Raw genomic sequence first — 26,185 nt, 5'->3', positions numbered from 1 at the left:
TCGGTTTTCGTGGATTTTTGTCGTGTTTTTTAAACTATTGGTGTACTTGATATCGTACTGTATTTATTAAAATCTTTAAGACTACTGCATAAAGCGCCTTTCCTAGTAAATTATATCATTAATATTGTGACATTATGGCTGTAAATAACGAGGAATATGATCAGGTTAGTCTACTTAACTACTTGAAGTACTGAGTCTGAAATGTGCAATGGAAGTTAGCGAAATTAAAATATTTGTTTCTTAATCCTCCGACGGACTCGAATTCTTTTGTTATACATTTATATGCAGTAGAATCTCGAAAATTCGAGTCTCAAAAGTCCGAGGGGCCACTTAGTTCGAAGTGCTTTGTTTGTATTTTAATGTACCTAATATATTTTGAATAGCAAAAAAAAAAAAAGATTTAGATTGTGAAGCAAAAACACCCGGTGTCTGAAGAGGGGGTTCTCCAGGACAAACTGGGGGCCCGGTGGCCTTCAGAAAATTTTAGAAATTTGATCTGAAGATGCTGGTTTTTAGTTATGTTTTTACACTGTTTTCTGGAATGAGGTGCGAAAATCTGAAGCAGTTTATAGGTAGAATTACGGTAACCGGGTCGCGGCGATAAATATTTCGTTCTGGCAACCCGCTACCTCTACTTGGCGACGAAGCTATTTCGGCAACCCTACAACAAAGCTGATTTGCTATTCGTTTGGCCAATCGGCGATACAAAAAATTGTAATTGATTTGACTGAAAAATATACTTTTTCTTTTTATTCCATAGAATTATTTTATTAATTTTCTGAAAGGTGATTTTTTTTTCGAAAAATTGGCAACATAAACAATATCTTTTCAATTTTAAGATCATCGAAACATCTTATAAAATTTTATATCGTGGAATTATTTTCACCCTTAACTATATTAAGTTGTAGATTTAAAAATTCGTCATTTGGATACTTTGTTTTAAGATTTTGCTCGCCGTAAGTACTTTGTTTCATATATTGTTCCATCTTTAATTAAAAATTTATGAACCATCGTAAAAATTCATTTAGTATGGTTGAATTAAAATTTGCGGTTATGATAACGTTCTCTGAATGGATCTTTTAATGTGGTTTAATTTATGTAATAGATTATTTTAAGTTTTACTGTTTCACTTTTCCTGTACTTAATGGCGTTTTCCGTTTACTTTAAGAATTATTTAAATAATTTTTTAGATCCAACTTTTAATGTTTTTAAATTTTGTTAGAAATTAGGTAATGTTTTTAATGTTCCTTAGAATGAGTTTTAATGTGGTTTGGTAGGATAATTTAAATTTTAATGGAGATGTTGAATCATTTATTTAGAATGTTATTTTACATGTTAACAAAATGTTAACGTTATTTTGCAGTTATTTCATTTTATTTCGCAAATTATTTGAATTTTAGGTTAATTTTAATGTTGCATAATGTTTCGTTTCCTTTATTTCGCTAATGGCTAGTTATGTATTTAGTTCGAATTAAATGTGCACGCTAGCCAAAAACAGCTTAAGTTATTTTTTTTGCATTAAATGTTCTTGGAAAACTGTCAATTACCCATTCCTAATTTACACTTACCGCCTTTTTCCAAGTATTTAATTGTTATCTCTCTAAAAAAAATTGCTAGCTATGCTTTATGATTTTTTAGTTTAGGTTTAAAAATATGTTTATTTTCATATTTTGCTATATTATCATCATTTGAAAGAGGAAAAAGAATTTAAACATTTTTTTTCTTTACGGTTACGATGAGAGAAAGAAAAAAAAAACAAATTCTTTGTTACCAAGGTGATAGTTTGAGAAGCTCCGCCCATCTTCTTTGGGTCTTTTCTATTGGTAGATTTCCTTTGTTTACATTGAAGTACTTTGTTTACATTGAATCATAAATGCCAAATTTGGCTGTTGTTGAAAAAATTCGCCAACGCGACCCGGTTACCGTAATTCTACCAGTTTATATGGTTTTTGACGAAGTAAAAGTATATTACAACTGTCATGCTTTTTTTTTTTTTTTTGACTTTATTTGCCATGGTTGTTTCAAAGTAAAAAAAAAATTCTAATGGTATAAAAAAAAAGCCCAATTACAGAGTAGCAATTATTCAGTATAATGCAGCACTGAAAAATAAATAATTTAAGAAATGTGTTTATTTGATGTTATTATTTATTATCTTTTTTTCCTAATACCCTTATTCTTTCATTGCTATTCAAAACTGTTTTCTGATAAAATAACATTGATTTAATTTTTTTTTTCAAATCCAGCCAAATATGTTGGGGGTTGACAATGGAAATATTTTGCTATTGTGAGCAAACTTCATTATCTACTTAAACAATAAAGTGTTAAAAAGTATTGATGTGTCAACAACACTCGCCAGACACCAAGTGACGTGAAATATTCATTGACTGCTAGAGATGGATTAAGAGCCTCTTAGAAATTATAAACTTGACACAAAAAATAGCTTTAAAATAAAACATTTTTTTGCTACAAATAGCAAATAAACTGCCCTTTTCGAATATCCAATTGCAATCAAAACAGGGTGTTCACAACTTGATAGATACAGCACGTTGGTTCGCTTTTCTACTTTTCATTTTTTATCTTATCAAAAAATTTAATGAGCAGTTTGATTTTCTACTGTAAGTTTCATTAAACATTTCTCATTATATCATAGTTTTTTGAAAATGTCGAATTGATTAACTTTTATTGCATTAACCTTTTTAATGGAACCTGTGTAAAGCAACCAAAATGCCCCAAGCGTGGGGTATGTTAGTCCGCCTTGCGGGGCTAACCCATCTAAGCAGTGATGTTCCTGCATCAATTTTTCTGAGGGTCACAATGTGTTTATGCGATCATATGCATAATATGTTATAATATGAAATTTTTTTAAGCTTGACGGGATGACGCTATATGTCTAAAAAATGTTTCACAGTATGTGGAGATGGGGGCACCCCCTATAGAAACACCACTGCATCTAAGCCATAAAGGTTCAAGCTGCCTGCTATGGGAAATCGTGGCTCAGATGTAGTATGAATTTTTAAACATAAAAAACAATTCTCTTCAACATCTTATTTTATAGATTATTTCTGTAACCTATTTTTATATCACTGCACAAGATATTCCTTAGTCAAATTTCATGATTTACCCCACCTTTTAATGATTATTTTGCTAGCCAATGACGAAACATTGACACATTGTCCATTTTTTTTTTCTGTCAAAACTCTTTTTTTTTTGGCTGCTTTTTATTGCACATTGGTTCAATAAATAGCAACTGAAAACGAAAGCATATTTGCTCGGTTAAATGAAGCATCATGCTGATTATGAGAAGGGTGTCAGTTTGAATCTGAGCTGAAAAATATTGTTTTAATGTTCTTTTTTTTCGCTGAATTCTAATCCAAGTTTCCATTAATGTGCAATATAACTTCATTGCAGGATTCTGAGCTATAGTTCTATTGTTGTTGAGATCAGGAAACAAAACATTAATTTTAACAACAGTAAATCTTAGTTTAACTTTTTAAAATATTTCATTTAAAATGTAGAAGCATTAATTCTAATTTATATTTTGCTGCTTCACTATGCATTGCTTTATAACTTCCTTTTTTTCATCAGCTATTTTTGTCAAAAAACTGTTTTTAAATTTTCTTCTGTTTTTCAATTAATAGCCTCGGAAAATGAAAACATATTGGCTCGGTTAGATGAAGCGGCAAGCTGACAATGAGAAGGGTGTGAGTTTGAATCCGATAGATGGGGAAAGTATTGTTTTAATGGGTTCTTTTTCTTCATAAGAATTGTAATCCAAGCTTTTGTTTTAATATTTATCTCATTGTAGGATTCTGAGCTACACTTTGGTTTTTGTTAAAATCAGGAAACGAAATATTAATGCTTAAAAAAAATGCCATCTTCATGCTGATTAGAATTCTTAACTCTAAACAAGGATTAATAAAAGTTGCAAGATTGGTTATAACTAACTTAGAAGAACACACAATAACAACAAAATTACTTGTTTCTAACAAACCAGTAATTATTTTTCAAATTGCACTCACTCCCTCTGATCTGATAGGCCATTTAATGTGGTCAGGAAACAATTTCCCATCAATCTAGCCTCTGCATGAGGCACAAGAGGTCAGACGCTCACAAAATCTAGATTGTATTTGCCACAACATTTTTCACATGGACAACAAAATGTATCTTTTTCACGAGCCAAAACTTTAAATGATATCTATGTTTGTCTTGAAGATAGGTACAAGCAAAAAGTGAACAATGATCATATCATCCTTTCAACCTTATATTTAAAAGAGATTTTGTAAATGTGTGTATTATTGGTATGTTTAAATATAATGCTTCTGTAAAGAAATGCAACAGCTTTTTGTATTCTGATGTGTTCAAATTATATGTCTTTTTTTGTACCAACATCCGCTTGCTTTTTTATCTATTCTTCTTCAAAATGTCTTTTTTCCCAAATTTTTAAAGAATGGGATGCAACACAAAACGATTTGAAGCAAAGTGCAGAATTCTGCACGGCTCGACTAATCATGCCTTAACTTTGACAGTAAATTATTTCTCTGATTATTTTTTTACCTCAAGGTTCATTTACGTGTTCTATTTTCTTAGTAGGTATAGATTTCCGATTCAACAATCTCCTCAATTTATATACATTTCACGCAGGGTTGGCCGGAATGGACCCAATTGGGTTGGACCCAATGGGTTTTTTCGAAAAAACCCATTATTTGGCCCACTTTTGGGTTTTTTAAAATTTCCTGAGAAGTTTTTAAAAAATTAATTAATTTATATACTTTCACAATTTAAACTTCTTTTTTATTTGTTCTTCACCACAGACAATGGACATAAAAAATGAATTTTTAACTTTAATAATAGTATTTCTTAACGGCATTAAAAAAATACTTCAAAGATTTTAAATAAATATATTTAACTTTTTTCTTTAACTGGTCTATAAATAACTCAAATTATCTTGACTAAGTCCTGTCATGTCTGATTTTCTCAATATTTGTAGATCGTACAGAGGAAACTACTCTTTACTCTAGCTAAAAGGCTTTCATGTGAATTATTTTCTGCAAACCTACACATCACAAATCTTGAATAAACAAAGTATATTTTTTAGAAATTAACAGGTTTTAAACGGTCGGACGGAAAACAAAATAGGATCTACAGTATTTTCATTATCTTTCGAAGAAGTTTAATATTTCTTATTCTGTACACAGAAATAGAAAAACAGGCAAAATAAAATTCAAAGAAATGTCTTGATTAAGCTTGAATTCAGTAAAAAGGGATTTAAGCTACTTGAGGTTCTACAGTAGTTTTGCATAACAAAATGAAATGCAATAAAGTAAAATGCAAAAAAAAAAAAAAAATGTAGTAATTGAAAACGAACAAACGAACAATAGATTTTATCACTCGAGAAGTAACTTTGCCCTAACTGTTGGTAATCACGGAAACTAAAAAATCTGAAACTTCACCATTCTTGGGTTTTGTCATCTTTTACACTTTTCTTCAGAAAATGCTGAATTTGCAGCTTTTTTACCCCAAGACAATTTTTGTGCTTTGGTCATATACTTATGCTACAATATGCTACAAGCACCCCACATTTTTCCTAAAAAAAACAAAAAAAAACCACATTTCTTTTAAAAAACCCAGCTTTAGTTGGGTTTTTTTGGGTTTTATTTAAAAAAACCCAAAAAACCCTGGGTCCATGGGCTTTTTTAAAAAAACCCGGGTTTTTGCCAACCCTGATTTCACTGGCCCTAATTTGACTATATTGAGTCTATGCTTCTAGATTTAACGATATGTTTGATTTAACAATAATTTTTTCCAGTTTCTCGACAATCGTTAAGTCGAGGATATACTGTATATTTGTTTGATGTGTGTGAAGGTTGACATGACCAGAAAAAACCTAAATGTTTTGGGAAAAGGAATAATTTTTCACCAGAGAGGTTGATTTCCACTCGTTTTGAAAACTGTAATTTCTTGCACGCAATAATGTATGTATTCAGAAAATTATATTTCTATTCCAATGATGTTTTTTTTTTCTTTTTGTATTTTAGTTTGAAGATGAACCTGAAAACCAAGAATCACAGACTGGTGATAAGAAAAAGCGACTGTTTTCAAAAGAATGTTAGTTAATTTGTTTCTCATTTGACTTTTAGTTACATATTTTCTTAATAGAAAGTATATTTATTAAATAAAATAGTTATCTAATAAGTAATTTGACTTATTTTACTGTATTAGAAATTTTTTGGTTTAAAACTTCAAATGTTTATCTTTCTTTAGCCCCCATGTATAATTTACTTGTGGTTCATCCTAGTGATGTGGATCGGGTAAATACCCAGTGGGTAGGTAAACATTTTTTGGGTATTTACCCAAGGCCTGGGTAAATACCCAAAAACTGGGTATTTTACAAAAAATGCAAAAAGTGAATGGGATTTTTTTTTAAAAATCTATATATGAAATAATTGGTAAAACCAGAGGTGCCCACAGGGGGGGATTATGGCGCAAGTTGCGCCATCAAAATTTTTGGGGGGGATTTTTTTCCCAGAAGTTTTTTTTTTTTTTTTTTGAACATGAACTTTTTGATTTTTGAAAGGAAAAAAATATTTAAACTTATTCAACAGGAAAAAGGGGAATAGAGCCCAAAGCGGATAGGTAAATATTGGGTATGCCTCCCCCCGTCCCATGGTGTGTTAGCGGCGACGAGTACGTGTGTCGTGTTTACCCGAACACCGCTGAGTTATTATCAGTCCGCAAGCGGCATGGCGCAACCAGGCTTTAAGAAAAAAAAAAGAAAGAAGTTTTGTAACTTGTGATTAGTCGAAGACCAGCTTATTATTTTTTTTTTTGTCAATATTCTGACATTATCCACCTATAAAAACTACGATGGTCTTTCCGTTTCTTTTAAATTATTAATTTAAGGTTATAATTATTGAAATAAAAACGTGCCTTTGGGCAAAATAAGTATAGGATTTAATCATGCATTTATTTAAAATTTCTTGACTCGTGTGCTGACTTAGATTTTCTCTTTCAATGGGATAAGTATAACTTTAAAAAGTTATTCTTTAGGTTAGTAATTAATTAGTCTATTAATTAACTCAGTTATTTCTTTAAATTTTATAAACAAATGTACTGACTTTAAATTGGATAAGTACAACTGTTTTATATTTTTCATATAATGCCAGGTAGCTAGTCAACTATTTTAATCATTTATAACTTCATATTTGATTGGAAAAATGTACCAAACCCCATTTAGTTAAGCTTACCCGCTTTAGGCTCAATGGTAGGTTCAAAGCGGGTTTTTCACATGTTTGTTAAGTTTGATAATAAATAAATATTGGGCTTTAAATAATAATAAAATCACTTTTTATTTTTAAGTTCAAGAACCCTGCTAGGAAATAAAACCGAAATTGTTGCGATTAAAATCCAAAAACTACAATTTTGGGGCGTTATTCGAAAACCTACATGCTTTGGGTCACCCTCCCCTACATGTATAAATATTACATTTTTGACGTACTCATTCCAAAATTTATTAGCCGTGTCTCTTTTTCAATAAAGGGATCATCAAAGACGGGATGGAGTCCGTGTTCGTTGCAAATCAGGATCAGACAATTTTATTTCCTTTTAGTAATTTATTACACTCCTGTTTGTGAAAATTGCAACACAATGAAGGAAGCATCATACTTGAATGAAATTTAATACACAGTTGAGTGGTAATGATACAAATAAATGAATACATTTTCAAAACAAACAATAAAAAGAAATAGAAATTAATATTTTGTGTGGCCACTAAGAGCTGTGTCTCAGTAAGAGCTGCTACACGACTCGGCATGGAGTGAAACAAAGTTTGAATATCTGCCTGAGGAAGAGTATTTATTCCATATTGTTTGTATGCGCAACCAAAGTTTGTCTGTCGAAGCAACAGGACGAGGATCACGAGCGAGACGCCGCCCAACGAAATCCCACACATGTTCAATCGGTGAAATTTCCGGGGAATATGCAGGGCAAGGAAGAAACTGTACCTGCTGCGAATCAAGGTAAGATTTGACAGTCCTGGCGACATGTGGACGGGCATTATCCTGCTGGAATACAGCCCCTAGCAATCCTTGCAGGGAAGGAATAGCTTGGGGCTGTAAAACTTCATTTATGTATCGGGTACTGTTCAAATTGCCCACAATTCGTAGCAATTGTGATTGTCCATGATATGCTATGGCACCCTAGACCATAACTCCGGGTGTTTGTCCACTGTGGCGTTCGATAATGCACTCCGGAATGTGCCGTTCACCTGACACGAATTCGGTCATCATGATGCCACAATTTGAAGCGGGATTCGTCAGAAAAGACGACCTGCTGCCAATCAGCACGCCAGCTATTATGCACATTGGCTCATTGTAACCGCAGGCGGCGATGGTTTTGCGTGAGAGGTATCCTGTATTAAGAAATCCTTGCGCGCAGTCCACACTGCAGCAGACGTCTCCGAATTGATGAAGCACACAATGAAACACCTGTAGCTGTTGACCACTGTACTGCCAATTGTCTAGAAGAAGCTGTGCGGTCCGTCAGTGCCATACGCACCAAGTGTCTGTCATCGCGAGCTGACGTCACATTTCGTGGTCCACTCCTGGATGTCCGAGCTGTGCGACCCTCGTCCGTCCACTGCTTCCAAACACGCATGATTGTGCTGCTGTTACGCTGCACACGAGCGGCTACTGCACGATAAGACAATCCAGCTTCACGAAGGCCGACGATTTTGCTCAACACGAAAGCAAGAATTTTATGTGTTCACAGTCGAGAAAAAAAATGGGAATAGATCTTTCTTCTCAGTCATTTTATTGACAATAGTTAAAACTGAACTCGCAGTAGACGATAAGTTTCCGATTTTATTTTGTGTTCCTTTGCGTAAAAATGCGTACAACTTTTCTCCTGTTGACTTTACAGCCTTTTTGATGGTTTTGAAATCCAAAGGAAGTAAATCTACTTCAGGGGTATTTTTGCGGGCTTTCGAATGAGACTAAAATCGAGCCAATCGGATAATTATTTCGGGTAAAAGAGTCTTTTAATGCTATTTAAGGTCCTAAAACTAAAATTAGAACTGTTCGGTACTTCTTTACATCTATGCTTCTTTGCCGCTTGAAAATCTCTCTGTGTTCTTTCTCGGGAGCCTAAGTATGTTCCTGTCAAATTTGCTCGAGATCCGACATAAACTCGATTTGTATGGGGAACATGCATATATATATGCACATGTATTCTTTGTTTTATTTATATAGATTTTCTGGAAATAACACAGTTTTGTATGAAAAATACGTGTAACAATGATGAAAAAAGGTCAAAAATGGCTAAAATAAAAAGGTTTTTTAATTGTTCCCCCCCCCCCCCCGTTATTTATTTATTGTTTGTAAGAATTTTGACCACTATGCTCTAGCCATTCATGGATTCATTTGCACCAAAACAATTGTTTAAAATTGATTTTGAAGTTTTCGAATACGGTAGAACCTGTTAAGTTGACCGCCAGTCTAAGTTGACCGCTATTTTCAGGCACAGAATCAGATCTATATCATATAATTCAACTTTTATAAGTTGACCACCTCTTTAAGTTGACCACTAAAGTAGTGCACCGCAAGTGATAACTTTTACAGGTTTCACTGTAACATATTTTTCAGCCCATCACTTGAAAATTAATACACTTTCTTCAAAAATTTGCTAAACTTTACGTAAAATTTTTCATTTTACTCTACTCTCGTTTTTTCTACCATTTTCAAATTGATTGTTCTTTAAATTTATCATTAGATGATTTTTATAAAACTTTTAATAACGTTAGGTTCCACTGTTGGAAGTAGATTAGTTTGTTCTTGAGGTATTTTAATTATTTTTCTAAAATCATTTTTAGTTTCTTCTGTATTTGATATGTAATTGAGGGAAGTATTAGATTCTTGAAAATTTTCGAGTTTTGAATTTCGATGTGTGCTGAATAGCTGAATCAATTTTGAGGATTTCTGAAAAATATCTGTTATAGTGAATTTGTGAGTGAACTTCCAGGTGAGCTCCTCCACTGTAACGCTCAAAAAACGGCCTCTTTGCCATTAAGAGTTATCTAAAACTGAGTTTCCAAAACTGCAATTTTGAAAAATTTATGGAGAAAGCCCATGAATCTTCCCTCTTCTTAACAGAATCAAATACAATCTGCAATTGCCTTTTTGGAGTTTCAATTTCAAAAAATTGCCGGGGGAATGCCACCGAACTTCTCCTTCCACTTATATTACCAAAGATCTATCAAAATTGCGTTTCAACAGCATTTAAGAGTAACATTTAAGTGGAGCGCCCCTCTCCCTTCCCCCACTCTCATCAAAATCATTAAAGATTGTCTTAAATTTGGTTTTCAGGCTGCAATCTCGAAAAATATTTCTGGGGAGTGCTTCCGAAAACGCCTTTCCCTAACGTCACGAGGGCGGCTACAAGTGCGATTTTAGAGCTTCAATTTCCGAAAAATGCCTGTCCCCTAACTATAGATAGCCTGAAATCGCAATTTTAAGACTTTTATCACGAAATTTTTTAGAGGGACACCTCCCGAATCGCTTATATACCTAACATTACCACAGATAGTTTAAAACTGCGTTTTTAGAACTACTATTTTAAAAACGTTTAGAGAGAGAGTCCCCGAATCTCCCACTCTCCTTTACATAACAGAAGAGTATCTACAAGTACTTTTTTGATATTTTAATTTCGAAAAAAAAATAACGGGGAGGGACCACCGAGTCGTTCCAATCGATACCACCAAACTTTACCAATTAATGTCTAAAACTGTGTTTTTATATCTACAATTTCAAAATTTTTCTGGGGGAGAAACCCCCGGACCCCCTATCTGACTGAATATTATACTTCCGACAAGGTTTAACTTGCTTACATCCAGTAATGCCTTTATCCCAAATCAGAAAGGTGAATCCACCTCTCCGTATTTTTTTTATTTACGTTTGAAAAAAAAATCTCTGAACTTTTTTACTCAAGGGCCGTATTGTAAGTTTTTTTGAGGTGAGACGTGTCAACAATCCAACGATATTTCGGTTTAGATGGCAGTGGTTAGCGTCACCCCCCCCCCTCCCCCGTCAGTTTGCCTGGGAATTAGAAACTCAAAACGTAACCTTATTCGAAAGCGAGAAAATTTCTGGGGGGGATTTTGCGCCATTGAGCTTGGGGGGATGGGCACCCCTGGGTAAAACTGATACATATATATGTAAAACACAGTTTATAATAATTTTTATTGAAAGATTTGATGAAATTATGAAAGAAACCTATCGTAAACCAAAGAACCTTTCTTTTCAATGTCATAATTGAAGAAGTATAAATAATTCAATGATGAACTTCAGGATTTCAAAATCACAATCTAGGTTAGTCATATCCAAAAGTGAAAAAAAAGGAAGCAAGAGGGATGTTTGAAAGAATAAACTGAGAAATTATTAAGACTATGATGTTATTTATTTATTTTATTGCTGTTTAAGTGATAACCAGGCAAATATAGAAACAGTTTTCACATTAACACACATGCACGCTCGCAGTTTACACACATGCACGCTCATACACAACGCACTCACACACATACACACACGCTAACGTGCATGCACACAGGTCTACGCACACACAAAACCTACACATACACAACTAATACACACGTCTCCGTTCAAGAGGAGAGGTAGACTTGGAGGGACAGGAGCCGTGACTAAAAACAAGTGAGTAGGATAGTAACCAATGGGTAGGGTCTTGTCGCAACTTGTGATTGCGAAAAACATAATTTGAAATCTTCCTCTCAATGTCATAATTGAAGAAGTATAAATAATTCAATGATGAACTTCAGGATTTCAAAATCACAATCTAGGTTAGTCATATCCAAAAGTGAAAAAAAAGGAAGCAAGAGGGATGTTTGAAAGAATAAACTGAGAAATTATTAAGACTATGATGTTATTTATTTATTTTATTGCTGTTTAAGTGATAACCAGGCAAATATAGAAACAGTTTTCACATTAACACACATGCACGCTCGCAGTTTACACACATGCATGCTCATACACAACGCACTCACACACATACACACACGCTAACGTGCATGCACACAGGTCTACGCACACACAAAACCTACACATACACAACTAATACACACGTCTCCGTTCAAGAGGAGAGGTAGACTTGGAGGGACAGGAGCCGTGACTAAAAACAAGTGAGTAGGGTAGTAACCAATGGGTAGGGTCTTGTCGCAACTTGTGATTGTGAAAAACATAATTTGAAATCTTCTTTTCAATGTCATAATTGAAGAAGTATAAATAATTCAATGATGAACTTCAGGATTTCAAAATCACAATCTAGGTTAGTCATATCCAAAAGGGAAAAAAAAGGAAGCATGAGGGATGTTTGAAAGAATAAACTGAGAAATTATTAAGACTATGATGTTATTTATTTATTTTATTGCTGTTTAAGTGATAACCAGGCAAATATAGAAACAGTTTTCACATTAATAAGCAAAAAAAAAAAAAATAATAATAATAAATAAAAATAAAATAAAATAATAATACATAAAAATTAATTTGAATTCTGGAATTTTGAATTCAAATTATGTTTTTCGCAATCACAAGTTGCGACAAGACCCTACCCATTGGTTACTATCCTACTCACTTGTTTCTAGTCACGGCTCCTGTCCCTCCAAGTCTACCTCTCCTCTTGAACGGAGACGTGTGTATTAGTTGTGTATGTGTAGGTTTTTGTGTGTGCGTAGACCTGTGTGTATGCACGTTGGCGTGTGTGTATGTGTGTGAGTGCGTAGTGTATGAGCGTGCATGTGTGTAGGACGCCACTGACTAGGAGCGGCTACCGGGGGACGGGGTCGCACCTGCAGGTGACGGTGGGAGCTGAAAAAGGCACGGACACCAAAGACGGTCAAATGAGAACAATAAGCAATCGTGATTGCTCAAAAAAAAATCAAAATATTGTTGCCTTGCTCATTTGCATTTTCTCCTCGGTACTTCATGATGAAAATTTATTCAAATTATTTTTAATACTCCCAAATAGTAATGTTGGGTGGGAAGGTTAATATTTTTTTGGGTATTTATCCAAAGGCAGGGTAAATTCCCTAGTAACTGGGCATTTTGCAAAAAAAAAAAAAAAAAAAGGTGATATCAAAAGGTGATGATTTTCTTTTTAAAAAACATAAACCGTAAAACATCTTTAAACATATTTTACTGAAAAAGGAACAATCAAGTATTTTTATGCTAACATTTATGTTGTACTGCATTTATTTTTAAAATTATTTTGCTCTTTAAATTAAAGCATATTAGCTGTAACGTCTCTATTTTTTTCTCACACTCAATACATATGCTTGAAATACAATATGAAGTGAAAGTCAAAATATCAAAATGAATTAAGCGAACTAAGGACTGATACGTTATCTGCAGAATACACCCAAACACTTGAACTAGGTTTGGAGGAAATTTCTGCATATAGGATATAGGTAAATAAAGAAAAATAAAAAAATTGAGCGGCATCTCATTACATTTTGATGTCATGCATGGACATAAAACTGGGTTATAAAAGACTAGGACCTTAAAAAATTGATGTTTGCTTTTTTGTAACCAGTTAAGCTTCTTACTTTTTGTAGAATGGCTTTTTATATCTGAAATTTGGCTATCAACATTGATTAGGCATAGCCAACACATTTAATGCGAATATCATATTAGATTGCTAAGTTGTTTCACATTCTTTGAATATGTGATCGAAATACAATTTTTGAGCAAAGATTTATTGTTTTGTATATGGTTGGTTATATATATACATAGTGGAATACGTACAGAAAAGTATTTTCGTTGAATATAAATTTTTGAAATAAATACCCGGGTATATACCCAATTTGGGTATTTACCCAGGTATATACCCTGGGTATTTACCCCTAAAAATAAATACCCAGGTATTTTACAGCACTAGTTCATCCTGAACCTAAAAATTCTGTTTTTCTAGCAAAAAAAGTTTTTATCTTGGTTTATTTTTTTCTTTCATCTTAAAAAAGTGTTTCATACTAAGAAAAAGCACATAAAAGGTATTATGTAAAATTTAAATACAGAAAAAACTGAAACTTTTTCCCTTTTATTTCACACTTGGTATTTTATAAAACTAATTCTGTTAAAACCCAGTTAACTTAATCTGTTCATGATTGCTTACATGTGCTTGAAGATATGACATGATAGGATATTTGGAATGCAAAGCAAGATATTTCTTATAAATTTTAATACATTTGTAATTACATGGATCAAAGTCGTCCTATGTTTCCTCTATATTTTTGGGGAAAGGTTAAACAGTCCTATATTTCCTATAAAACCTATATTTAAGAAAATGATCTTTTAAAATTTTGTATACCAGAAACAACTTTCTAAATTTCACTATTAGATAATCTATGCCAGTATACTGCCATGCTCAGCACAAAAGTCGTATAGGGTCATTCCATGTCAAGTGATCCAAAATTTGGTAAATTTTTTCCCTCACCCTTTTGTATTTCCTTGAAATTTGGCTCATCGAATGTACCCTTCAAGGTCATCAAAAGTCCAAATTTTTAGATTTTCATCTTTATTATTTTTTTACTTATGACACTTTGATTTTTCGAAAAACCCTCTTTTTTTCATGGATGCTTGAACATAAAATGGGCGATAACTCAGCACCAAATATAGATAGAAAGATTTGGTAAAAAGCATTTAAAAGTAAATTAGATGCTGTTTAATGGAATATGCAACATGACAAATTTCAAAAAAATTTAATTAAAAAAATGAAATTTAAATTTAAAATTTAAATTTCTCAGAAAATGTGTAATTAATGATTTTTTTTAAAAAAATTCTCAAAAATTTGTGTGTATTTTATGTTTATTTGTGCAAAGTTTCAAGTTGGGATCTCAATGGGATCATATTTTTATGAATTTTTAAATAAAATTTGACTTAAGAAATAATGACATTTTTCAGATTCTAACTAGTGAAACATGGGGTTTTCTTACTGGGAATGGTCTAGTAAGTGGTAATTGATCATGACTATGCTTGAAATGAGCTGACATGAATTTGTAGATTTGTAAGCCCCCCCCCCCCCTCCTTCCCCCACCACCACTACTTTTAATCTTTTTTTTTTTCAAAACTTTTCAAAATGTAAAATAATAAATAAATAAATAAATAAAAAACCAAAATGAATAGTAAACTTATTAAAAGTTGGTAAATGTTCTTCTCTAATACAAAAAAGGCCCCCCCCCCCTCGCACCACCACTTTTATTATTATTTTTTTCAAAACTATTTTCAAAATGTAAAAAATAAATAAATGAATAAAATAAAACAAAATGAATAGAAAACGTATTAAAAGCTGGTAAATGTTCTTCTTTAAAGCAAGACAAAGTACATTACCCCCCCTTCCCCACACCCACCCACCCACCCACCCACACATACGATTAACATTATACTAGTATCACGCCTCAACTGATGCTTTTTTTTTTTCAAACCAAGTGTTTCTTTTTCAATCCGAACTTCACAAAGTGTACTTGATTAATTCACTATCTGATAAGGAAAGTTATGATTCATTTCATCCCCTACCCCTGCACCTACTTTCAGTTTTGGAGGGAGGAAAGAAATAGTTTGCTCGAAGATCAGAGCAAAATAGGAGTGAAAAGAATGGAACAACCCGGAGGGAAACCCTCCGGGTTGTTCCATTCTTTTCACACTAAACTAAAAATAAATCTAAGTATCAGATCATATGTCTGTCCACTTAAAACTGTCTTTCTATAATATTTGGAGTGCAGCTGTTTTTTTCTTTTCTTTTTAATTTCAGTTGTAAAGGAGAGCAATGCAGCGAGATCTATTTATACATATATTAAAAGCAGTTATAGATCAAACAAATTTTGCTAGTTTGAGCGTAACCTTCCATGTTGTTAAGCTTCATTCCAGATTGTCCCCCCCTCCCCCCTAACGTCCCACTTTCTGAAAGAAAAATAAGCTACAAATGAGTTTTTTTTCTATTTGTCTGTTAAAGATTTTTTGACTTTTAGTTTTTATGATCCCCCCCCCCCCATTTATAAGCCTTAGTCACTACTGATGTTTAGCAGCGTGCCTCCCAGTTTATTATGATTATAACTCTTAAGTGCCAGCTTTTTTTTTGTATACAGTTTTGAAAAAAAAAAGATAAAAAGTGGTTGTGTGGCCCGGGGGGGGGGGGGGTACTAATCTACAAATTCATGTTAGCTCATTTTAAGCATAATCATGATCAATTACTACTTACTAGACCATCCCCAGTAAGAGAATCCCATATTTTAGCTGGTTAGAATCTGAAAAATGTCATTATTTCATAAGTCAAATTTTATTTAAAGATTCATAAAACTATGATCCCATTGAGATCCCAACTTGAAACTTTGCACAAATAAAGATAAGATAGACACAAATTTTTGAGAATTTTTAAAAAAAAATTCATTATACCTTTTCTGAAAAATTTAAATTTAAAATTTAAATTTTATTTTTTTAAATTAAAATGTTTTTGAAATTAGTTGTGTTGCATATCCCATTAAACAAAAACTAATGTACTTTAAAATGATTTTCACTAACTCTTTCTATCTATATTTGTTGCTGAGTTATCTTCCATTTTATGTTCAAGCATCCATGAGAAAAAGAGGGTTTTTCGAAAAATCAAAGTGTCATAAGTATGAAAATAATAAAGATGAAAATCTAAAAACTTGGACTTTTGATGACCTTGAAGGGTACATTCGATGAGCCAAATTTCAAGGAAATACAAAAAGGTGAGGGAAAAATCTTTGGATTACTTGACATGGAATAACCCTATAGGCACTTTTTATGAAAATTGAGTTATGGTCACCAGGTAGTTATGTGTCACATATTTCACCGAAATACAATGGGAAATATTTTTTTAAATATTCTGAAAAAGAGGTATCGAAATTAAGTACACGGAGGCACAAATTTTAAATGTCAATTTCTCATTTTTAACTCAAAGCCTCCTTCATCCAATCACTGCCAAGCAGGGGCAGATACAAACTGCTTTTAAGTGGTGGGCAGAAATAAATCTTGAAATTAGAGGCAAATTTGCTTCAAACAAACTTTGCAGGAAAAAGCTTTTAATGAAAAACTTTTATATAAAATATCTTTTTGATTTGAACGACTTTCCGTTCAATTCTGAAGAGTTCAAATCTCTTAACATTAGTGCCCATTGGGAAACTGAAAGTCAATATAGATTCTGAACTTAAAGGCGGATTTACTTCAAACAAATTTTGTTTTAAAGGGCTCTTGAGGACTACTCCCGACTTCGACTCTAAGAACTTTAGGGCACTTTACTCTGACTCCGACTCTTGTGCCCAAAAATTAATCTGACTCCAACACCCCAACTTCGACTCTGGCTTCATAGCTTTGGCAAATATTTATACACGAAGGAAGAATGACCGACTCTGGCTCTTGGAAATTCGACTCCGACTCCAGTATCAAAAAATAAGTGCGACTTCGACTCTGCAAACATTGGCAGACTTGCGGATTTGAAGGGAAAATGACCGATTCCAACTCCGAGTCTTTGAATTAAAAACTTTCGACTCTTGAATCTAACTCTTTTGTCCCAAAATTAGATTGACTCCAACTCCGCAGCCATGGTTTTTATTGTGAAATAATTATTTTTATTAATACGATTTGATTTCATTTTCACTCTAAAGTTTCAATTTTTGTATTCAGTTTCTGACAGAGAAATTCGGAGTCCTTTATGTTTTTACATAAAAATATGAGCAGACATTTTTTTTTTTTTTTTCACGAATGAAATTTTTTTCTTTACGTTGACATTTTATTGTTTTTATTTATTTTTGAAAATACTTAATTCATTTTCAAAAAATTTTTTTCGGAAACAGTGGAAAAACAAATGTTTTTTACTTCCTTTTACAAAAAAGGAAATATTGTATTCACAAAAAAATTTTACACAAAATTCGACCTTAATTTCCATTTTGCTCACCCCCAAATTAATGTTGAGTTTCTTTTTCAACCCGACCACATACGTATAAATGCCTAAAAACGTATAAAAACCCGAAGTATCCATTTTGACGTTCCCCGAGTTAATTACAACGACCTTTCTCTTGACGTCCGTATGTATGTATGTGCGGATATATGTCGCATAACTCAAGAACGGTATGTCCTAGAAAGTTGAAATTTGGTGCGTAGACTCCTATTGGGATCTAGTTGTGCACCTCCCCTTTTGGTTGCATTCGGGGGTCTTTTGCCCCTTTTTGGGGGAAATCACTGTTAATTTCGATGTATACTCAAGTGGTATTATAATTTGGCGGACATTTAGCGATATATCGCCAGTCTTTTGGTCGCCAAGGTTTGTCGCCAACTTGGCAACAAATTTGGCATTTTTTTTTTAAAATCTAGTTTCAATTTGGCCACTGTTGCTGATATTTAGAGAGTGAACTATTAAATCACATTAAAATTGCCAATAATGAGGAAATAACATTAAATTGATGTGTAAAAGGAAGGCATTTCATGCACACACCAGCTCGTTTTTTTTTAAATGTGATGTATTTACTTTAATGAGCTTTTAATTTTAATTCTTTTTTTTTTCTTTTTGAAAGCGGTTAAAGTTTTTTTTTTTTTTGATGGAAAAAAATGCATTAGCTACTTTGTTTAAAAGGTGCTGCTACTTTAATTGTTTGTTTATTTATTTTTTATGCATATAATTCTTTCGTTGAGCGAGGCATATTTTATTTCTAGAAATCAGCTTAAAGTGCTATTAAGTTATGTTTGAAATAATTTGCAATTTTAGCTAATTTTGAGAATATTGATCAGATACTCGAAATTCGATGTTGCTATATGGGAAAGTAGGCTCCTTTAGTTCTAGACAGAACTTCTTGTGTAATGTTTGTTTAACTTTGAATAAGAATATCAAGATGTAAAACGAAATTTTTTCTTTCGTTTTAGTACGATGCATGATGTATGGTTTTGGTGATGACCAGAATCCTTATACAGAATCTGTTGATTTATTAGAAGATCTTGTTATAGAATTCATTACTGAAATTGTAAGTATAATGCTCTTTCATTTTTGAAAATGTTCTTTTAAACTGAATGATTTCTGAAGATGTTTCATAAAAGCATAAAAACTTTTTTACTGTATCACTTAGACCACTGGTTCTCAACCTTTTCACTACTGAGGATTACTTGGTACCCCTTCGAGCCCTAAGTGGACCACATATGATAGAAATAATATTTTCAAAATGATTATGTTAGGTGAAAAGAAATGAATTCAAAATTTTTCTTTTATGAATTTAATTACAACTATAGAACTGATAGGGGAAGGACCGTGGAACACTTTTTAGATAATGATTTTTAGAAATTTTATTTTCAAACCTATTTTCACCAAACTTAGCTGAACATGCAATTTAGACATTTTTGCTTCAATAAAAATTTATTTTACTCCATTATTTCATCAAATTAAATTTTCATAAAAAAGTTATGTCATTACAACTTCCAAACCTGCCCCACCAGGTGGGGCACCTTGGGACACCAGCAATAATCCTAATAATTGTCATCTTAAATAATTGAAATCTTATTACTAATAACATTTTCTGCTGCTGTTTCAACAGCAGGGAACTACCTATTTTCTTTTCTAGATCTCACCATTTCTGTTATTTAATATTTTAATACTTTACCTTGGAAGAAAAATCAATTTCCTTCCAGACAATACTACAATAAAAGTAAAACAATAGCAATTTTTTCAATTTTAGTTCATCTAAACTCATCAAATTTATCAAGTACAATGAAATAGGTTTTTTCTGTACTGTACAGTGGTGGAGTACATTGGTAGAGTATTGCCCCACCACTGTGTGTTCCAACCTGCCCCACTTAAGATTCTTATTACATATCAACTTTTTAAACGTTAGACTTAGCAGCACAATACATTTTTTAACCTTAAAATTATTATGAAATTTCATGTTTCATTTCCCACATGCTATGATTGAAATTATTTCGTTTCCTTCTTAAATTTTTTTATAATGAAACCGCCTATTAATGTTACTCGGAACCTTTTAAAACAAAAATAATTAGATCAGTCTTTTCCTGTTCACATGTGAGAAATTCCAAAGTACAGTGAACAGTAGATCCTGCAGTCATTGATGATGTCCTAAGAGAACTAATTTCTGTTTACAAAATTAAAGCTGAAATTTATGGTGTCCCAAGGTGCCCCACCTTCCCATATCAATTAGCGTTTACGAGCTGTTTGGGGACGATGTGAAAATTGCTTGTGAACCACTGCTGGTCCTTATACCACAGGTTGAGAAGCACTGACAGACCAACAGTTGCCCCAAGAAAATTTTCCTATTTTTTACAGTGCTTTAGTAGTATATACTATTAGTTTCATATCCCCCCCCCCTCAAAAAAAAAAAAAAATCTCACATATACTCGCTGTATTAGCATGGCTGGATAAAGGAGAGTGCAACAAGTTCCAAATCCATTACCAGTCCATGACCCAGGGGATCTCTGCAAATTGTTTGAAGTAGCATCAGTGTTGCCAGATGTTCAAATAGATTTCCCCAATTCACTTCCTACTTTTCCCCAAAAAGCGATGTTTTCTATCAAAATTCCCTAAATTCAAAAATTATTTTTCCACTAATATTTTCATAAAATGAATCGACTTCCTTTAATATTTTTGTCTCCTGAAATTTTTTCCCCCCCAAATAGCCAAATTTTCTTATAAAATTCCCCAACTTTTTTTTTCTTCCCATTTTGACCTTTTTTTTTTTTTTTTGCCTTCTTTATCTTTATCTTTCTTTATCTTCTTTACTAACAATAAAGCAGAAAGTCTCTGTCTGTCAGGATCTCTGTGACGCGCATAGTGCCTAGACCATTACGCCGATTTTCATGAAATTTGGCACAAAATTAGTTTGTAGCATAGGGGTGTGCACCTCGCAGCGATTTTTGGAAAATTCGATTTTGTTCTTTTTCTATTCCAATTTTAAGAACAAAATTATCATAAGATGGACGAGAAAATTACCAAGCTATCATAACGTGGAACCGTAACGTGGTCAAGCCGATTGGTGAGAAATTAATCATGCATTATTTGTAAATATACAGGGGAACCAAAACACCTTTTAATTTTCTACTGCGGGCAAAGCCATGCGGGTGCCACTAGTCATAAATACAAGCGTCTGACCGAAAGATAAGAAATAGCCAAATGTTTTTTTTCTACTTGCATTTACTACTCTGCTTCTGTATGTACATTTAAACTATGATTTTTTTTATATATTTATCCAAGAACATTCTTCATCACACTTATGTTACACCTGTTTCACGTATCAACTAGTTACTCATGCAGAACATTAATGCGAATTCCATTCTTTTTTTTCCGAGGTTTTTTCTTTCCCCAGGTTTTCCCCAAAGAATTCCCCTCAAAACTCATTTCCCCAAAATTTCCCCAGAGATCACCAGATTTCCCCAAAATGGGGAAATATCCCCCAATCTGGCAACACTGAGTAGCATTTTCCATTAAAAGAGTGCTTAATTTACCATCTTCTTCAGTGCCTCCCCCCCCCCGCCCCCATAGTCCAGAGACCTTCCTTTTGTCACAGGGCTTGCTTGCTCCATATGGCTGACAGTGGTCTTAATACTGCTGCTTGTGGTCAAAATGATTTCTTGAGAAATATTATCGAGACAAAAGAATAAATAAGGTGACCATAGCACGTAGGGCTTTATATTTTCTTCAGTATGACAAGTGCAAGAAATATGCTTAAAACAAAAATGCTATTATAAAAAGTACATTTTATATGCTCAGTGATTCATTGAAAGAAACACATCAATTGCATTGTAAAACTTTCAAATTCATGGATACAAATACATTTCTGTTACCTTCATCCCCAACTTCACAAAAGAAAGATAATTTTCAGAAACAAGCAAGAAATTTTGTTAATTTAGTAATGACCCTTGTGATTCTTCGCAGAACACAATACACTGTCGCCCTTTCTTGCACTCTGAAGTTACCATTTTTAGTTACAAGCATTCTGGCCTTTTCCCCTATTTCTTATGTAGTTACTCTCATCCCTTAATGTGTATGAATGAGGTCTTGCTGTGGCCTGCACTAAACAAAGATTTTGACCTTTAAATAAAGTGTTCTGTTGTTATATGACTCGTTTGTATTCTACATCAATAGGGTTCACAAAAAAGTGCAGAAAAAAATCTGCCAACCCTCTTTTGAAATTCTAACGGGATGAATTGACTATTCTCATTCTAGACCAGCAATTCTCAACTGAAGGTCCAGAGGACCAGTACCAATCCACAGAAAAAACATGCCGGTGTTACAGGGTTTCCGCTACGGTCGCATTTTTCGCATAATGCGAAAACACTATCTGAATTGCGAAAATAAAGCAATGCATTTTCGCTTTTTTGCTCAAATAAAAAATAAATTAGTTTTTTAAATAAAGAAGAAATGTATGATCCTAGAGAGGAAGCGTGCATGGCGATAATCAACTTAATCTTTTTAAAATCTTAGCTGAGATGTTTAAACTACAATTAAGTTCAATAACTATTAGTCTTATCCAGCATTATGTCCCCCCCCCCAAAACTGCTTTATTAGGAGGAGGGAACTGCAACGTTCTAAACACCAATCATGTTTTCTTTTTTTATTTTATGTTTTAAAAGAACTGCTGTTGTACTTATTTCTTCAAGAATGTCACAAATGAAATATGAATTTTATTTTCAACTGGAGATGAAACACACTGAGGCATATATAAATATATGAGAATGTGTAACATTTTAGCATTTTGCTAACATTTTTCCATCAATTTTAGCTTTTATGCTAAAGAACTTTTGAACCCAGCTTAAACCCTGCGGTGTCAGCGATTTTTGCTTGTCCATGAAAAAAAATTTTCCTTATAAAGAAGAAAAAGAAAAGAAAACTCTGTCATAATGATCCTATGCCACATCTTTTACGTGAATTTGGTGATTAAGTTTGGTAGTTACCTATGATTTTTCAGCAATACTTATTACATATATATAATTATAATGCAATAATTACTTATATTATTCTTGACATTTAAATATTTTTTTTGTAACTGTTCTCAAGTTTTATTTGCATATTTATCAATTTATTTATTATTACTATGTCATTGTAAACTAGTATGTTGAGGCCATCACGAAACTTTCTTCAAAATCTGTCTCATGAAATCTGATCCCTCTTAGTGCTTGACGAGGAAGCAATATTTCCAACAAAAACAAAATTACACACGCAAAAACTTGAGGACCATCCTAATTTCCGAATTGTCACAAAAGCAAAGCAAGGAGCAAATATTGAAAGTTATGTTTAAAGCCTTGCTTTTATTAATTACAAATATTTTGTTTGTTCACAAACATAAGATGGCAACAGTTAAAAATTTTCAATCATTGAGATAATATTTCCGATCATTTCCCAACAATTAAAATTATGTGAAATATGCAGACGACAGTCTATTACGCTTTATCTCTCTTATTGTTGCATTAATAAAGCTATTTTTATTCGCACAAAAAAAAAAAAAACAGCCCCTCTTGGAACTATTGTCGCCAAAATTGAACCAACACCTGTTTACATATTGGTTCACATTTCTTCTAAATTTCATCCAGAACGTAGCATTACTTCTTGAGATACGGCGCTCGCAATGAAAAGGAAAGAACATTGGATTGCACCACCCTTTTTTCAGCTATTCATGCCAAATTAGAATCAGCTCTTATAACTGCTAAGGGCTACTTGTCGATAAATTTTTGTTTGATTCTGTGCATCATTTCTTGAGATATATCAGTGAATTGACGAGCTATAGAAAACATTCTATAGCTCAGCCCCCCTTTGAGCTTTTGACACCAAAACTGAATCGGCATCTGTACATGTTAAGGGCAACATATGGACCAAATTTTGTTTGATTCCGCCTGTTACTTCTTTTGGAATGGAAGGCAAGCGTAACTTAGAAACGTTCCATTGCTCTACCCACTTCCAGGATTTTGAGCCAAAAACTAATGGGCACAAGCTCTCATAGGGGCACATATGTGTACCCAGGGTCAGGAGTTGTCCTAAAATTTCAAATTTTGTCCTAAAATTCCTAAAATTTTGTGTTTTGTCCTAAAATTCCTAAAACTTTCATTATTTATTCCCTATTTATACAGAAAAATAAAATTCAAACTAAAAATGAAACGTTTCCTGAGGTTTGCCTTTATTTTTGGATAAAATAAACTTTGTAGACCCTAAAACATTTTCTCTAAAAGATAAATGGAGATAAACCTATGCTGCTGCTTTTTTTTTTCTTCTGGAGAATGGGAGGGGGGGGGGGGGGGTGATGCAGTTAACCAAAATACATGCTCAATATAAAGCTGTTTGTTTTAATCCATACTTATTAACTCTTGCAATCATTCCTCTTCCACAAAAAAATATATAAAAATAAAATAATAAAGGAAATAAAAACAGCTAAGAGGCAATTTTGCAGAAAAAGAGTTCGGCAAAAAGAATATGATCTGATGTTTTTGATTTTTTTCCCCTTTAAGAAGAAATGAAAATATATTCACGGGGGAGGATATATTCACGGGGAGGGGGGGGGTATCTTTCCAATATTGATAATCAAGGATTTTCACTGGTATTATTTCATGCTGATGGGGCGAGACATAAGAGGTTGACAAATAGCTTGAAAAATCAAGCTGTATTTTTAATCCCTTGTTCTTCATCTTCTTTTGAAAACAAATTTATTATAATGAAGCAATCCAAAGCTGTGGTTCCAAATTCACTCCTAGATAAAATTTCAAAAGAGGAAGTTTTATAAATACATAATAAATTTTGGACTTGCACCATACATTAAATCCCTCCTAATTAAGGATATTTTTTTAAATCATTCTTTGTACTCTAGTGAAACAACAAGGCAAGTAAAGAAGCAATTGGACATACATTTATCCTACTGGCAGGGACATGCACAGAAATTTTGGAGCCCGTCACACATGGCTTTTCCGTGCCCCCTCCATATTGTTTACCCCTATATTTCACGCCTAGTTTTAAAAATATTGGGCGCCCTTCAGGCTGGGGCCCAGGCCAATATGTGTCCCTTCTCCCACCCTCTCCTCCCATGCACGCCCCTGCCTACTGGTATGTTGTATATACTTCTACTTCATTATATGTCACCGTTGGAGTATAAAAGTTAGAATGCATTATAGTATTGTAGTTTTCAAGATTGAGTTTGAAGTGTTTTATCATCTACTATGAAAATCAAGCTTGTAAATTACATTTAAGTTTTGAAAAAGCTTGAGTTTTGTTGTCCTAAAATTTTATCAAAATTGTGTCCTAAGATTTTTTGAAATCTCCAATCTGACCCCTGGTGTACCGAATTTCGTTCGATTTCATGCGGTAGTTTTTGCTATAGAGCAGCCACAAAAAACTGGTCACATACATGCATACAGACACACACACACACACACATTTTCCAAAAATGGTCACAATGGACTCAGAACACCTCAAAACGTTCAAATCCGTCAAAATTTGAAATTCAAAAATTTACACGAAACCAATACATTTTTCTATATATTAGATATAGAATAAAGTAAAAGGGAGAAAGAACCCCCTCAGCCGTTCTTAGATTTTTTTCATAACTGCTTGGGGGTCCCGGAGCTAAAATGTTTTTCTTGCAGAAGGACGAGGGGGGGGGGGGACCTCGCGGATGCATAAAACTCGCATGTTTCAATGGGCCACTATTGAAAGTTTTTTTTCTTCTTTTCAACAAAAGAAAAGAATAAAATAAGAAAAAAAAACATTGATCCATGGCTGGGACAAAAAAGGTTGAGAAATGCTGTTCTAGACAGATATACATTGGTGTAATGAGTTTTCTGCTTTATTATTTTAACTAGACACATTATTCTTGAACTTTTCTTATACTAGACCCCTTGGTATAGTCAAAATTTTTTAATTTTCTTACTTTAACTAGACACACAAGGCAATGGAAATTGGTCGACAAGGAAGGGTACAAGTGGAAGATATTGTGTTTTTGGTGCGCAAAGATCCTCGTAGGTATGCTCGTGTCAAAGACTTGCTTACTATGAATGAAGAGTTAAAGAAAGCAAGAAAAGCTTTTGATGAAGTTAAATATGCATCTGTCTAACTTGAAGTGCTACTCTTTCATTCATTTTAAGTTTGCTGTACATAATTTTGTAGTTTGTCAAATAATGTTCTGATTTTTTACTTA

The 26,185-nt window shown here is 33.2% G+C and overlaps 1 protein-coding gene across 1 annotated transcript; it reads left to right on the top strand.

The window, feature by feature from the left end:
• The first annotated feature begins 3 nt into the window (after positions 1-3).
• Positions 4-26,185, top strand: LOC129227796 (transcription initiation factor TFIID subunit 13-like). The gene is made up of 4 exons (XM_054862406.1): positions 4-164; positions 6,036-6,105; positions 18,933-19,030; positions 25,928-26,185. Exons 1-4 carry the CDS (start codon positions 135-137, stop codon positions 26,099-26,101), a joined length of 372 nt encoding a protein of 123 aa, XP_054718381.1. The 5' UTR covers positions 4-134; the 3' UTR covers positions 26,102-26,185.

This window comes from Uloborus diversus, chromosome 8, assembly GCF_026930045.1.
Source record: "Uloborus diversus isolate 005 chromosome 8, Udiv.v.3.1, whole genome shotgun sequence".
Lineage (NCBI taxonomy): Eukaryota > Metazoa > Arthropoda > Arachnida > Araneae > Uloboridae > Uloborus > Uloborus diversus.
The sequence above is the reverse complement of the archived record's forward strand: the minus strand, read 5'-3'. Positions and strand labels throughout refer to the sequence as shown.

What these genes read in the sequence shown, in the direction of transcription:
- LOC129227796 (XM_054862406.1), top strand. Translation starts at nt 135, where the DNA reads ATGGCTGTAAATAACGAGGAATATGATCAG. An exon ending in GCGACTGTTTTCAAAAGAAT is followed by an intron (nt 6,106 to 18,932) that starts GTTAGTTAATTT and finishes CTTTCGTTTTAG; the next exon opens with TACGATGCATGATGTATGGT. An exon ending in TAGAATTCATTACTGAAATT is followed by an intron (nt 19,031 to 25,927) that starts GTAAGTATAATG and finishes TACTTTAACTAG; the next exon opens with ACACACAAGGCAATGGAAAT.